The 16550-nt window shown below is 44.5% G+C and overlaps 1 protein-coding gene across 1 annotated transcript; it reads left to right on the top strand.

Moving 5' to 3' along the window:
- Positions 1 to 2925: 2925 nt before the first annotated feature.
- LOC142761705 (15-hydroxyprostaglandin dehydrogenase [NAD(+)]-like) lies at positions 2926 to 16319 on the top strand. Its single transcript, XM_075871861.1, has 7 exons — positions 2926 to 3081; positions 4285 to 4408; positions 6774 to 6880; positions 11368 to 11464; positions 11691 to 11767; positions 14751 to 14902; positions 16068 to 16319. The coding sequence occupies exons 1-7, from the start codon at positions 2986 to 2988 to the stop codon at positions 16183 to 16185; spliced, it is 771 nt and encodes a 256-aa protein (XP_075727976.1). The 5' UTR covers positions 2926 to 2985; the 3' UTR covers positions 16186 to 16319.
- The last annotated feature ends 231 nt before the right edge of the window (positions 16320 to 16550 follow it).

The raw sequence follows: 16550 nt of genomic DNA, 5'->3' as shown, positions 1-16550 counted from the left end.
TCGCACTAAAATGCTCGTCATGTGAACTCTACTGAGAACATGCCAGCAACTCCTGAGTCAGAGCTATGGCATCGTTAAGAGGCTATGTACGTAGGACTGTAGTAACACGGACCATTTGGGCGCGGGTTATTTTCGCCCCCAATGTGTGGTCGTATCAGGTAGCTGTGGTTAACGACCAGCAAGTTGCTACAGCCGACTGTGTGATGAACTGAGACTCCTTAGCTTGCTTTTAGAGAACAACTGCTCCAGTTAGCTTGTATGGGTATGCTTGATTTAGTTGATGGTAAATTTCCCTACATAGGTACGTGTAAAGAAGGAGCCATTGCGGGGAGGGGGCTGGTTCCCATAGCCGACTTAAAGTGAAGGCCAATTCTGCCCATGCCTTCGCTAAGTCGCACTTTTCACGTAATATTTCAAGGACTGCTGTTTAATCTACTCATGTTATAAAAATATTATGTAGGATTTGACGTTACAAAACCATGATATCAATATGAGAGATGCCGTAGTGAAGAGCGCCGGACATTTGGGCCTTCTTGTTCTTTAACGTGCTCTGAAATCACACACTACGTGGCTTCGTAAATTTTTCTACTATATTAGCCATCAAAAACATTCGTTGCTGCACTCGAAAATCTGTTTTTATTCTACGTTTACCCTGGAAATTCGTGGGACTTAAGGCAGGCCCTTGTGAGATGCCCGCAGTCACTTCATTTTATGTTCGCACCTATCACGGAGCTTGTTTTTTGTCGCAGTTGACCAATGGCGAGGTGGAGGGGCAAATACGTGGCGGTTAAATTCGGCTCCCTCAAATGAAATACTCTGAGCACTCCTTTGTCAACACAAGTAATAAAATACCAAACACACTTGGTTTGTAGGTACCTCTGAGTGGCATTCATTTTATTTCACAGTATGAAAGCAGTGTAATGAAAATACCAGCAAACGAGTTGTTTAAGATGACTGCCAGTTGGGTGTGCTGGAAAAGGTTCATGATGAAACAAGCGCTAAAAATACACACACTCAGAGAGGGCACAGACAAGCGCTTACTAGACACTGAAAATTTTATTTAGAAGCGAACACTAATAAATACCACTGAGAAGCACGCGCAGGCTGAATAAATATTTCACATCGCATCTTTCATACGTGGGCGTGGACGCTAACTGAATGTTCTCATTTTAGTACCGCTGCATTCCTAGTTGCCATTCTTCCCCTAAAAGGCGACTGAATAGCTTTCGTCCTCGTAATGTCGCGTAGACGTCTCTGATTGTCGACCCAGAAATTAAGTGATTGCATTTAGGCCTTCCTTCAGAAGAGAGTGTGCATTGCGTTGGAGTAAACATTTTCGAGGATTGCCAGCTCTATCGAATAGAAATGAGCACTCCATTAGGTGAGCTGTTTGACTGCATTGAATCACTTGAATTTTTCAGTAAAACACATCGCAGTAATGTTAGCATTAGTGCTGCAGCTTTATATAACGTAGTTAACTTTCGTATGCGTTTTAAGGTAGTAAAATATTTCTAAATTTTTCTGGAGTCCAACTTCGTTTACGGGCCTGTAAGCATTTTTCACTTAAATATCGTGCTCAGGACTACGTTCCATAACAAAAAGAAGAAAAAAAAACTAAATACTCTTTATGTTTTGGCCGGCTGCATCAAATTCATTTTCCAACCTGCTCTAAACTGCACTAACAATATTCACATTTGATTGATTGATATGTGGGGTTTGACGTCCCAAAACCACCATATGATTACGAGAGACGCCGTAGTGGAAGGCTCCGGAAATTTCGACCACCTGGGTTTATTTAACGTGCGCCCAAATCTGAGTACACGGGCCTACAACATTTCCACCTCCGTAGGAAATGCAGCCGCCGCCGCCGGAATTCGATCCCGCCACCTGCAGGTCAGCAGCCGAGTACCTTAGCCATTAGATCACCGCGGCGGGGCGGCCATTTACAGTGCTCGACTGAATACGACCTGAAATATGCTGAGAAATTTGAAATTTTCTATGGTCTGGCGGTTTCAAAACATGTCAGCTCTACTGCACATATCGCATCGAATGCATTGAGCGCTAGCTTCGACTTGGCACTGCTCTTTTTTTTTGTCTTAGTTTCAGTGCTCTAAAAATGCAGAACCATGGCAACATTTTTGCGAGCACGTCTCCAAAAGTTCAAGAGTATCACTCATGCATTTCTGGCACGCAACGCGCACGATAGCGTGTTGGCAATCCCTGAAACAACTTTCTCTTTTCCCAGATATTTTTTGTATTTTACTAAAGAGGAGACAACAACTGAAATTAAATAAAAACTAGCTGTAAATTCTGCACAGCAGAACCACTTGCTAAAATCAAAGTCTAGCTGTAAGTGACGACCAGCGCACACGTATTTACGCAACACGTGCCGAAAAGCCAGGCACTCGCGTTCGCTGCAAGAGGCCCTACAACGGGGAGCTAGTCAGAATTGGGAGAGAGCAACGCTTTTACCACCAGACATATTGCTTACGTAAGGCCCGAAACATAGTCATATCCAGCCACGCGTTCCACAAACAAACGTGGACGATGAATGTTCAGGCTTCCAGACCTGCTTCGAAGGGCTGAGCCGTGCCAAGCTCCCCCTCACTCGTAAAAGCTTTCTTCGGCTCGAGGCAAATAAACCGCGAGCTATCGGCACGAAAACTCAGGTTTGAATGTTAGGCCTCCGATACCCACGGCGCTGCGGCAAGACGCTGTCTTGCCTTGACAGATGACCCCTGAAAGCGTTGGCCGTCAAAACATACACACCGTGGCCTCAATAACAAATCGACGCAGACCATGTGTATCCAGTGCGGCAGCCATTCGTAGGAAGGGTGTTTTCAGAACGCGAAAAAGGTCCGGCATGGGATCTGGTTCACTGACCCTGTGGTCGTTCCTTCAGCATAAGAAGGCAGCTCCGCTGAAGCCTCTTTCAGAATCTCTTGCTAGGTAGAGACGGCAAGGACGCCGCACGAAAACACGACCATGAAGGACCTCAAGGGAAAAGTTGCTCTCGTAACTGGAGCTGCGACTGGCTTCGGAAAGGCGATCGTCGATCTTCTTCTGAGCAGAGGATGCAAGGTAAGGTCACTTATAAGGACCAGCAGGCCGTGTACACGTTATCAAAGCACTAAACGCTCTTTCGGAGAGTTGAAGCTTGCAGAATCAGGGATGCCAAAAAAGAGTCCATTGTTGAAAAGTAATCTAACTCACCTGTAACTCAGAAGTGTGGCAGCTTGGGCTAGTTGGTATGGCACGACGATAGTTATAGCGCTAGAACAAAACGGCGACACAGAGACAAGAAGGACACGAAGGACACTAGGTGTCCTTCTTGTCTCTGTGTCGTTGTTTTGTTCTCGCGCTATAACTATCGTCACTTGTAAAGTTGAATGATCAAAACAATATTTTATATCGATGTATATACGGTGTATGTCGCAGACCTGTTCTTAGACTATTGCTATGTGTATGAATATTAGGCTTCTCATATAGCTGTCCCATTCGTATAGAACATTCATGCCTCCAAGAAGCATAGTTGTATCAACAGGTCCACGAGAATCAGGCACGACTGCGATTCTCCTGTCTTTTTCTAAACTTTCGTCTCTATTTTGATGTGATTGAAAACATGCGAAAATCAACGGTGACCTCGTAATGCTTGACTAACCAAACGGTTGCATCTTGAAAGCTCGCTAATAGCAGCTGTAAAATAAAACGTGCTGCAAATTCACTTCTACTGAAGCATCTGCGTATGTTTACTGCCTCAGTTTATTAAGTTTGCACCACATGATCACCCCCAATCCTATGTTTTCAGTTCGGTTTGGTAACTGATATCGCTGAAACACTAATTAGGTTTAAATGATCGGGACTGTTATTTTTTTTAGCTGAAATACTCCCCACCCACCCGAATGCATTTCTTGCTTTACAGTGTATGCCGACGTATACTTGCCTATTATGACTCAACAAATGTGAGAACGTTTAAGAGAGAACACGACAAACTTGTCAACGCTGATCAAAATTGTCAAACGCTGATCACCTGCTCTTTGTGCACGGGTCCATATGCCCTACGTGTAAGAAATTGTACGTGGCTCTTTGTAATCAATTAGAAGCAACGCTAAAGCCCATGAGGTCACAGTGTTTACGCTTAATTGATCAACAAAATGGACAAAAAAAGGAGCTGCCTCTGCACGTCCATCATTAAGTAATCATTCAAAGACGAACTATATTGTTTTATTTGCACACGTTTGTCAATTGTCATTGAGCATCCGCTGCCTCGGCTACGTTTTACAGGTAGCTCTTCTGGACATGGACTGCATTGTAGGCAAACAGACAACCACGGAGTTTCAGGCCAAGTATGGGAAAGATGGGTGTATCTTCCTGAGGTGTGACGTCACGGACGACCAAGAGCTTGACGGTAAGTTTATTCAGTCAGTATATGCTGCACTAAAATAACGGTTAGGTTATTTTGTATTCAAAAATAAAAGCAAAGAGCTGCAGAACCCTGAAGCTTTGCCTTTAGAAGTTGAACAGAATATCGACATCCGGTCTCTATAGGGCGTACTTCAAGCACTTGGTGCACAAAGCCTCTTCGAACTTGCCGTGGCCCCGCCGTGGTGGTCTAGTGGCTAAGGTACTCGGCTGCTGGCCCACAGGTCGCGGGTTCGAATCGCGGCTGCGGCAGCTGCATTTCCGATGGAGGCGGAAATGTTGTAGGCCCGTGTGCTCAGATTTGGGTGCACGTTAAAGAACCCCAGGTGGTCGAAATTTCCGGAGCCCTCTACTACGGCGTCTCTCATAATCATATGGTAGTTTTGGGACGTTAAACCCCACATATCAATCAATCAAACTTGCCGTGCACCCGCTACGTGACATTAAAGAAATAGGTCCAGTAATGTGTCAGCTTTTTGTAGCGGGTGACCGGCTTCAATCCGTGAAATCATTACGATAATCGCATGTTCGGACGCCCAGTGACAATGTACGCTTGTACTACGCCATAATACTGCAATATTTGATGTATTATGAAGCATGTACACAGGACGTGTGTGTATGTAAAGCACGAAAGTTACTTTCATTGCAAACAGAATTAGTCATTTTCACTGCGTACACTGGAACCCGCGTGGCGGTGTGGTATAACGTACGCTTGCCACACAAACAATGCGGGTTCGATCCCCTCTTGGACCCAACGACATGCGTGTGATCCCCACTCTGACCCAAGATGGTTTTATTATTTCTTTTGTTAGCATCCTTCTCGGCTTTTCGGTCACGCGTAAGGGCATACCTTTTTGCTCTCAACCAACGACACCGACGCGCAAATTTCTGTGAAACGAGCTCTCTAACGCTATCGCGTCACTCATTATTCATCCTATATAGTCACAGAGCACCGGTATGTTCCCAGAAACGTTATGCTAACCAAATGACAGCAAGCGTTGCCAAGCTCTGCCAGTTTCAGAAAACAAATGTATTAGGCGGAGAGACAGCACATATACCGAAGAACTGTTGGCACTGAAGAATTGTTGTGCTGAGTGAACGTGATTTTCCTAAATTTTTTTCTTTCTTCAGAACTCTAACTCACGACGCCAATGGCGTGGTTGTTGCTTTAGGTTTGCGGCGCCAAACACACATACACAGCACACTGTCAGAAACTGGGACTCCACAGTTTATGCAAATGCATTATAGAACAGAAGAAAGGCTCTATCCTCAGGCTAAAGTAACTCTTCGTATTTTACAGGACTTTCGTAAGTTAAATGTTTCGTGCGCTGTCTGTCGTAAGTGTTATGGCGAGTTAGAAATTTCTTCGGCCTTCTCTTCTTCCTTCTGCCAGGGGCGTAGACGAGTGGGGAGGGGGTAAACATTGCCCCTATGCCCGAAATGTTTCATTCTTGCATGCCTATGCATACACGTACACACACAATGGCACGCACGACCATATACAAAGTATAGTTAGCCCCCCCCCCCCCCCCAGAAAATATTTCTGGCTGGGTGAGCATCTCCTTTATAACGGGGTGGTGACATGTGTGCCACCAGGCTCACAAGAGAAAACGAAAAGAAAATTTTCGTTCGGCATGCAGGAGCAACGTCCCTGCATACCACCACCAAGTGAGGTTTACATAAATCATTTTAATTTGTATGTCTACTAAATGCTGATGTTATTTATAACTTGCATGCTGGACAGAAGTATTGACTACACTTTATGATGAAAATTTGCTTAGTAGCCATCACGTGTTCAGTAGCTCGATACAATATATTGCTGACCAGAGGGGCTGACACCCGGAGCAATTGTTTACACGGTTCATACTAAAATCAGAAGGAGTTTCAGCTGTCACTCTGTCAGCTTCTTTCCTTATCGTATTGACAAGCACGTCGTGGATGTTCAGGAACTCGACGGCCGCTTCTGTGCCCTTGTGTGCTGTTCCATGGACAATTCTATGTCTCAATCCCCTGATTAGGCCACTGGATATGGCAGACCATTCTCGGAACAAATGGTTGGAAGAGATCAGCCTCACTGCCTTAATGGACTGTACTTCTCATCGACTCTTGCTTCTTCACTGCTCATCCTGGTCGAAGTGCTTGGGGCAACCAATTATGTTTGACCGTATAGTGGTCGTTCGAATCTTTCTTCTATCCTTCGACGCTCTTTCCCACGTCAGTTGAATTCGTTTGAAGCGGATGATGGGACAAACTGTGCAAACCGATTACTCTGAGTTTTATGGTATTAGAAACGAGCCTCAACGTTGCACAATTTCGCTTCATGCCGCTGCTTTCGTGTCGTTTAATTACAGACTGTTTCTGCCGGACGCGCGCCCACTTCTGCGGCCTCGACATCGTCGTCAACAACGCCGGCATCGCGGGCGAGGCTAAGTGGAAAAAGATATTCGCCATAAACACCGTAAGTGCTTTGCGAAACGAAATACGTACTTTATCAAAGCGAAAAAAAATGATGCAGGTTACTCACAAAACAATAGGACAAAATTATAGGTGTGTCTTTCTCTGCTCGCGAAGAGGAAACGTTCGTCTAGTTGGTCAGACATTATTGCTGCAAGAATGTAGCGCATAAAATTACACATACAAACGACACAAACATAACAGTCATGGACGAGAGCTTGTTGGTTGTCTGTTGTCTGGTGTGTTTCACTTTTATAAATGTGGGATTTTTTGGCGCTAATTCTTACAGCAAAAATTTTTCAACTCCATTGGTGAATTCCAGGGTAAGTTTGCAAGAGTTACAATTGTCTTTAAACGATGTGTTTTTTGTTTCGTCGCTTCGAAAAATCCGGCACACGCATCCCTGTGCATACATCAGAGGGCTGCCCAGTTAAACAAAAGTTGGCGCAGCTACTCACTCTAGCGATGTGCAGACTGAGAAAACAGTGAGGCTTGCGGCTTTCGCGCCTCATTTCTCTCCTTCACAATCTTACCCAGTGGGTATTGACGATGCTGACTCTTGTGATAGGTCGTAATACCTTTGAATGACAGCAGATATCCGCCTTCGAGTTGCAGGCATTCAGGATCTAAGCGGGATGACCGGTGAACGGGTGCTCGGGTGGCAGTGTTCGCCGCTTCATTCCCAATTAGGCCCTAGTGGCCTGGAGGGCAGACTAGGCAACGAGAGGTAGAGCCGCTTCCCCAATTGCTATAGTTCTATAAAATTCTTTCGCTAGTGTGTGATCCAGCCAGCTTCATAATTTCGACATGCCCCACGCGAATCTCACATGATACAACGCGATCGATGGTCGGAGCCAGCTATAGGGCCATAGCTACCTCTTCCGCCTATGTTTTGGCAGGAGCTTAGGAAGTGAGTCCATGTACTTGCTTCTACTCGTGAATTACCACTGCCGTATACCATCCCACTGCAGTCAGGACCAGCCACGTCCACGTAAAATACTCTCTGTTTATTCGAGCTGCGAAGCTCGCGTCTCTTGAAAAGCGTTCTTTTGCGATCGGTACCACGTATATGGCAGAGACGCTGATAAGCGCTGTCGGTGGCTCATTAGAAAATACAGTAGAGTCCTGGGTATGTTCTACTTCACTATAGTCCTGGGTTCCTCGACATACGGGCTTCGCACGCGCCCAGCCAATACCACTTTTCTGTCCACCTCCGGCGCCTCCCTCAAAACCCCTCGTTCGTCTCATTCAAACACCTCTACAGTCGCGGACAACCCTATTAACAATGAAGTGGAATCTACACAGCCAAACCACGTGTATTACACGCGTACCATACGTGTAGCTGCCTCCGTTTTTTCTTTTGCGTGGAATATCAGAAATATGCCTTCATTTCTTTTTTTTTTTCAGATATAGCTCTTTCAGAAACCACGCTGCACACACGAGTGAAACTAAGCATATCTTTTAGTTTTCGCGCTATCACTCTGCATTTGAAAGTCGCACCTTTTCCCGTACCTCAAACGCTGAGCGGATTCAACTTTGAAAATCAACGCTTATTGCACGAGGTTATTATTTTCCATTGCGGCCCGAGACGTTTGCCAAACGAACCAGACTGTATACATCGCGTAGGGCTTCATATGCAGAAGCCCCCTCCCCCATAGCTTTTTCTGCATTGCCAAGACGTCCCCAAGTGTAGTACACTCTTGCTTTACTGTAAACACGATGCGACGCAGCGCGCATGCAGTACGAGTGGCGGAACGTAGAGCCGACGTCGCGACAAAACAAGCCGTGGTGCGTGGCTCCGAGCCGGGCAGTCCAAATTAAGGAACGCGACAAGTCGTCGCCCGCTTGTTTATCCCGAATGCCAGCCACGTGCCGTCAAACGCGCACTGGATGACGGCTCCAAACCGTTCGAGACTCCCACGACGAGGCGAGCGCGTCATAAAGCTCCAATACTTGGACCACCTCTCCCCACTTCCTTGAACATACTCACTCACTTGCGAACACAAACACGCAGTCGCACTTGGGTACTCTGTAGATTTGTATTCTTAGTGCGCCTAGATGTGCGCTTGCTCATGTGTGCATGAGCACGTATGTACTGGTTTGTGCATGGGCTTATTATCATGCGTGTGGTTTATACGTGTGTTTGTGTAATGGAGACGTGCGTTGGTAAGAGGAAAGGTGTCATTCGATAAGCTTTTTTTTCTTTATTGCCTTCTTGACTACAGGTCAAGCTAATATGACAATCACTATCACACGTGTTTCATGCGTGACAACGCGTCAAACAAAGATATTACATCTTCATTACAGTCGGTAGTCTTATACACATCTCGCACTTTTATAACAGCTTCCACGAAACACTCATTAACGGAATTCGTTTTTTGCCTTGTGATAGTTCTGTGCAAAATTTGGATGTTATATTTGTACTTGGTCTTCATTCGGTTTGGCGTAGTATGCTATCGTACAGACACTGTGATGTGAGAGTTCTATCAGTCATTCGATAAGCGACGGGCCACGAATAGCCTAACCAAACGGTTGAGTAAGCAGTCTGTTTTATACGAAGGTCATGCTGGTCAAGCCGACGTTTTCTGCTTTGCTGTGGTAATGTCCATCTGGTTGTCATCAAAGTGCAAGAGTGTCCTCTTCGGGAGTCAAGACCAGCTGTCTGTTCTTCCAGGAATAATAGTCAATGCTAGGCCGGCCATTCGGGACGGGAGAGCACATATGGTGCCATCATCTTCGTCGAGCACGAGGCAGTAATGTCGGCTTTTGAGGTACAAAAAAGCTCCTTTGATGACAGCCACGAGTCTGCCTGCGCGCAAGATTTGGCACTCAGTGTGAAGTTCAGCTGCTACCATGCGCTTGCACAACCCTAAAACGCCAAGTGTTTTAACAGTGTTGGCGACTTAGTATTTAGGCGACGCGTGGCACCAAGGTGTCAGTTCCGCTCTGTGCTATCCGATTCACTGTTACTGGGGCCTGAGAACGTAACACCAGGTTTGAATTTATTTCTTTACGTACTTTTGCTGACTTCAGCTGCCTGCACAACTGCAGCACAATCAGAGTTAACTATAAACGGTTTCAAGATTGCAAGCGTTGTGACCCCACAAAACTTCTGGTCACCTCATTTACCAGTTTCTAACGTGTAAATGTGCAAGTTTTGTAAAGGATAAGGAAAATTTCTTATTAGTGTTTAATTAAAATTAACGTGCGTAATGTTCAAGAGAGTTTCTTGGAATTTTTATGTAGCTCTAAAGAACTATCAATTCAATATATTTAGCCATTGCAGGGAAGAAAAGTGTAGAAAATCAGCAGACAACGTCACAACATGTGACTATCATGAAGACTTCATGATTTAAAGCCGGTCAGCTACTACAAAAAGCACGCACGTTACTGCGCCTATTACCTTAAGGCCACGAAGTTTGTGCATAGCAAGTTCGAAAAGATTTCATGCACGAACTGTTTGAAGTAACATTAGGGACAAGATATAGCTATCGCGCTCAATTCCTAAAGGGTGGGAGGGGCTTAAGAGTTCCGCAATTCTTTTTACTGAAATATAAAATGCCCGAAAAACACAAAATGTTCTTATACCAGGTACACGCCTAGATATCGCTGTGGAATTTTCACTTTATGGTCGAAGCTGGCGTTTTATTGGAAAAAAGTATTGCTTCGGCTATCGCCAAGCCGAATTTCGCACATCACTTCATAGCAATATAAGATATCATTGTATATTGAAACAATGCCAGTGAGACCATTCAATCAATTCGCCAATGGCACATGTCAATACTAGCGATATCGAAAACGTTGAGTTTGTATGCGTAATGAACCATCGTCGGTATCACCGATCCGTATTACAGCATGGCGCAAATATTATATATATATATATATATATATATATATATATATATATATATATATATATATATATATATATATATATATATATATATATATATTGTGCCACTTCATTCTGGCGGCAACCTTTCTTTTTAGTGGCACGATCGGCGAGTTATGTTGTTTTTTTAGGCACCCCGTTCCTACTTCTACTCTCGGTATTCTGAATATTCAGAAGCAGTGTTCTAAAAATCAAGCTATATGAATCTGCGGTGTTGGCTCAAATCAAAAAAAAATTTTACTGGATACACATGATATCGGATCTTCAGGTATCTTAAGATAACGACCAATTCACTGCAAGTATAAATATTGAAAATTACTTTAAATAGTTCATTGACAAAGCGGGCGCTCTTCAAGTGAGCAGCTGGGATAGTTGCGGCACCGGGCGAAGCGGATCTCAACCACGCGCCTCTTCTTGCGTGGCCTCCGAGATAGCTTTGGCAGCAAGACGAAACACAAAATTAACCCAAGACGCACACCCGGGAACACGAGTTCTGAATGGCCAGTGCCAGTGCCTCATCCTAAAGGAAGTGCTAGGGTGGCCTTCGATTTTTCTTCGTTCCATATCAGCGATCACTGAAATTCATTATTTCAACGCAGGAAGCCGTCTTCAGTGGAATTCTTCTCGGCTTGAAGTACATGGGAAAGGACAACGGACAAAAAGGTGGCGACATCATCAACGTCGCATCAGTTGCTGGTGAGGCACAGCTTGAACAATTACTTAAAAACTAATATTAACCTCAAATTCAGCGTTCCAAACAATCAGTTATAATTATGATTAGTGGGCACACTCTAAATAAAATATTACCACCCAGAATTCACCCATATTCACCTAATAGGAAGTGCACGAAGCGTAATGGCTTGAAACTTGGTCGTATTAATGAAGTTTTTTTTTTCTTTTTTTTTTCTGATGCTCCATTCAGGCCTCCGAGTGATGCCCACAATTCCGGCTTACAACGCAGCCAAGACTGCTGTGGTTGCCATGACGAGAGCTTTCGGGGTGAGTAGACAAAAAAAATAATCTGATGATGCAATCTCGCCTACCTGCCTCTCTGCAGAAAGTTATTCGGAAGGACAGCCTTCATGCGACAATACTAAGACGCTTGTATTTCACAATCGATTCGATGAAGCTCTCAGAGGTGGCTGGGCTATTTGTTTGCATCACTTGCTGAGAATGGGCAATGCCTCTCTTCTTTACTACTTAATAGAAATCAATCTCCTGCCACCTTGATTATTATTTCCTCTTTTAGTAGTCAATGCATTTTACTTCAAACGCAAGCTCATAATAACGTCAACTATATGCAGTGGTGTAAGTGTACGGAACGTGAACTACATAAAACAAGTACATAGGACAATAGGCATAGGCATAGTTTGTTTTGAAGGATATAAGAGGACGTGGCGTATCGAATGACGTAGCACTTCCCCGATACAAAGAGAAATGTTCTGTTAATAGACTTTCTATAAAACGCCGATAATTCCTATCCTAATAATCCCACACATTTTCTTAAGGAATCTTTAGAGAGTCCATATATTCTATTTATTTGCCTTATATATGTGTATGAATTTTAGAAATGTATAAAATTCTCAAAATGACATAGAAGCGTTTTGCTAAGTTGTGCTCTTATATTTAATCCATTAAAGCGAAGGACCAAAGGAGGCCTTTGTGTTAAGCCAGAAACCCTGCACAGTTTCTTGATTTTTTGGAATCTATTGTGAGGCTTGTCTTAAACTCGACCAATTGAGAGGGGGGGGGGGGGTGTAGAGGTGGAGCGCTGCTATGAAACCTTTCCCCTCTCCCGTCTCCCTAAAACAGGCAAACTGTACTTACGCCTATGTGTATAACCGTGTGTGGATGTTGCCGCCAAGAATGTCAACACCACCTTCATCGCCTTCATTCGCCGTGACTTCTCAGGACGACATTCTAAATTGTTGCTAAGACGTCAGCCTTCAGTCACAGTGGCCAGAAGTGATTGCAGGAAATAGTGTTTACATGATGTAGTGACCAGTAAATTAAACACTCGTGCACAAAAAAGAGTAAAGAAACGGAAGAAAAGCATTCCAACTACAGCACGACGATACCTGCCATCAGCTAAAACAAAAGAGAAGATAAAAAAAAATTGCACTACTCGCAGAGATCCGTCTTCTTAGTACTCACTAGATATCTGCAAGGAATTCCCTACTATGGTTTATTGTTTTTGACGAAATTTCTTGCTAGCTTTATTGCAAAAAGACCCTAATAGTAGCTGACGCTGATTAGGCGGCAGTGGCGCTGATATTTCGTTACACATAAAATATGTTCTGGGAACGGGGAGACTGGAGGTAGGGAGATATCTGACAGCACCGACTAGAATTTTATGAAGCCTTTGAAAGATTTTCGCTGAGTGCTGTGACATTTCAACGGTGAGTTACTTTCCGTAGACTTTGGTGTCTGCACCATTGTTAGAAATCGCTTCTATCAACGGTTGACATTGCTCTGTGGTTCAAAAAAATGTAAACTGAGCCCAAAGTTTCCGGACACAGGTAAGTATGACGACCAAGGCACACTGACTCCGAAACAACGCTCGTCGAGGTCGCGTATGCCTGCAGATTGAAACTGTGTATCCGATTCTGTCCACGAGAAAATCTATAAATAGCCATGAAATGCACCCGAATCAGCGGCACTCGCTGAAACCGCCAGCACAGCGGGTCATAGATGAGTCTAACTTGTAAATTGCTTCGGGTGACGTCATTTTCAGAGCGTCTTCATCCCCACCACGTGCGTACTAAATTTAAAGCACGCGCTGCGGGGCGACAACGGTTGGAGGCGGTGGGCGCGCGCCTTACACCTCCCCTGTCGACGTATCGCAGAGGAACACATGCGTATAGAGAGTGCTATGCGTTTTCTTTTGCCTCTCATTAGCCTGCTTCGACTCGGCGTTACCCCCTATTTTTACCCTCTATTCTATTCTACTCTATTCTATTCGTATTCCTGCCAGTTTTGCACAAGTAAGGACCACCCGCGAGGGGTGCAGAGCGCGCGAGTTTTGGCTCGATGGAGATATCATCTCGTGGCTCGTACGAGATGAGACTGGTATACATGCTCCGTCGCATGGTTTGGCTAAGATGGCCGGGCTTTTTTTAGTAAGACGTCGCAATACCGTGCGATATGAAACGATGAACAGGGAGAGCGGGAAAGGAGGGGGGTTAAAAGATGGCTTGCTTGTGGCGAGATGCCTGGTGTCTATAAAAGCTGTCGACAGCAGCTCTATTTGGACGCGGGCGATGAGCGAGTGCACCTGGAGACTACGTATTACACGGACGAGTAGTCTTGAGTGAAAACAGAAAGCGAGTGAGGGAGGCAGGTTTTTATGTCAGGGAACACTTCAGTGTGGGACGCCGAGATGATTGAGCAAGTGGCCGGGTGAGTGAAGGCGTCGGAGTGAACTTGTGTGCGCGCGATGGTGTGCCTCACGGGTGTGCCTCACTAATTCGAGAGAGAAACGAAAAAAACCTATCTCGGTTAGAGGGTGAGTTAGTCAGTGAGTGAGATCTGTAATATGACTTAGCAAGCAGGCTTTTGTATACTTAAGCAGGTCTGGTTCAAGACTAGATGGAAGAAGCAAACACAGCTATAAATGTTTGGCCCACTGAAAAGGCACATGAACCATTTATGCGCTTGAAAAGCAGCACATTTGGATGCTTCTTTTAATATATTACAAAAAAACGAAGATTTTTTTTGTAATTGTGAAGTCGTAACGGAGAAACAGCACTGGCTTCACTTGACAATTAGAACTGGTACAATAGCCGACACTTCTAAAGATTGTTTCGTGATCGTCGTGATCATTGACACTTCGCTAAGACAGTACAAATTACCTGCTTCTTGTGACACCTTATGCGAGCATTTTGGGAGTATGATATACTGCGAATTCTTTAGCAAAAGCCAAACTCATGCATGCTCATTTTACCTGAAACAATGTCCCATTATTTTTTGCTGTTAAACGTAGGATGACCTCTACTTGAACCGCCACGGAGTCCGAGTGAACTGCATCTGTCCCGAGCCGATGAACACGCCCATGTGGTGGGGCATATCGGCCTTCTGCAAGACCCGCGAAGACACCACCGCAATGGCCCTGGATTACGACAAGCGTGTTATGCCGTGCGTTTTAAACTAATATCTACCGTATCTTAAAGCTATAGCTTTTGAGCTAGTTGGTGCATGTCTTTATTAAATAGTTGACCTCGCACCGAATTCACAACCACACAGAGCAAGAGTGGTGTCTATGTGTTTTTCTTACTCTGTGTGGTGGTGAAATCGGCGCGAACTTGACCAATAATATTACTGTAATATTGTACTATTATGGTACTATTAATATTATTGTAGTTGACTATTATTAGTAGATACTGATTTAATCAGCATCTACCCAAGCGCCGCAGCATCACATCACCCCATTGACGAAAAGTCACACTTCCTGCCCCTTTTAAATGCTAAAATAGCAAGGGTTGACCTGTGACGTTGGCAGTTAGACGTGCTGTTTAAGTTAATAATGCTGCAACTTGTCATTACGGGAGAAAGTAAAAGAACACAGACGAGCAATAAATTTTCACGATGATAATCTGGAAGCTGCGTCAGGTATTTACGCGTGAACTAAAGCCACTCAGGCGAGCTCAAAAACAGAAGCGTCGAGAAACAGTAGTCCTATCTCTGTTAAATATAGTGAGAGCGCATGTGCCCAGAGATAGCTATAGGGCATAGTCCGGAGAACGCCTATGTTCGAGGCAGAGATAAATCAAAGTGCGTCACTTTTAGCGGCGCACTTTCTAAGCAAGTTTGACCTTAACACCAAACCGTATCGTAAAGGAAACAGTGCCGATACCGACGAAAAGAACAAAATCCACACACGCCACCCTCCATGTCTTTTTTCATTCTCCTCTTTATGTTCTATGAGCTATGTACCAACCTTGGTACCAACAAGCTCAAATTGAAGTGGTATTACGAGCGGGTATGCAGACAAGATACAAGAAAAATTTGTGCTATTCTTTCTCTTGTACCTTGACAGCGTACGTGCTCCTAATATCACTATTAGGCAGTATAAACTTGCCAAAATATTTGTGCTTCTATACGTAACCGTAGTCAAGAATCGCGTGCATACTTATGCAGCATGCTGAGCAATATTGCTGAATTCAATGCTGCAATACATAAAGACCACTTGAAATGGTTGTAAGACCAATCAGATTGCGAAATTAAATTTCGCGTAATTACGGAAGCATGATAGATGCCTCCTTATTTTTTTTTTTACCCGGATGCGTTCTGTTTCTTGCAGTGTCGAGCATGTGGCCAGAGGTGTACTGATGATCTTGGATGATGAGAAGAACGGTACTGCCTTGGCGGCCCTCCACGGCAAGGAACTGCATTATTTCCAGTTCCAACCAGATTGTTGAGTCGCCCTCACCGGCATTGAAGTGTGTGTGAGTCGAGCTGAATTATTTAAGACCATGTATTGAAACGTCAGTCCATGCATGTGAAAATGATTTCAATAAACGCCATACTTCACTTCGGTGGAGCCTCAACACAAGTGATCCATGTTTCATAGCGCGTAATATCTGTGCATATAAAGAACGAAACGGCACCTTTCTTCCGCTCTTTCATAACTTAGCAGATTCTTCGTCAGGTTTGTAAATTTCAGAGAAGTCAGCGTGTTGGCGAATGAGTTTTAATAGCTGCCCCAGAAAGTCGTTGCACATAGTTTTGAAAACCGGAGCAATGTGGCGACGCACTATTTTTGGAACAAACTGCTTGAGCAATG

The sequence above is a fragment of the Rhipicephalus microplus genome, chromosome 8 (genome assembly GCF_043290135.1).
Source record: "Rhipicephalus microplus isolate Deutch F79 chromosome 8, USDA_Rmic, whole genome shotgun sequence".
Classification (NCBI taxonomy): Eukaryota; Metazoa; Arthropoda; class Arachnida; order Ixodida; family Ixodidae; genus Rhipicephalus; species Rhipicephalus microplus.
The sequence above is the reverse complement of the archived record's forward strand: the minus strand, read 5'-3'. Positions and strand labels throughout refer to the sequence as shown.

What these genes read in the sequence shown, in the direction of transcription:
- LOC142761705 (XM_075871861.1), top strand. Translation starts at nt 2,986, where the DNA reads ATGAAGGACCTCAAGGGAAAAGTTGCTCTCGTAACTGGAGCTGCGACT. An exon ending in CAACGTCGCATCAGTTGCTG is followed by an intron (nt 11,465 to 11,690) that starts GTGAGGCACAGC and finishes TGCTCCATTCAG; the next exon opens with GCCTCCGAGTGATGCCCACA. An exon ending in TACGACAAGCGTGTTATGCC is followed by an intron (nt 14,903 to 16,067) that starts GTGCGTTTTAAA and finishes TGTTTCTTGCAG; the next exon opens with TGTCGAGCATGTGGCCAGAG.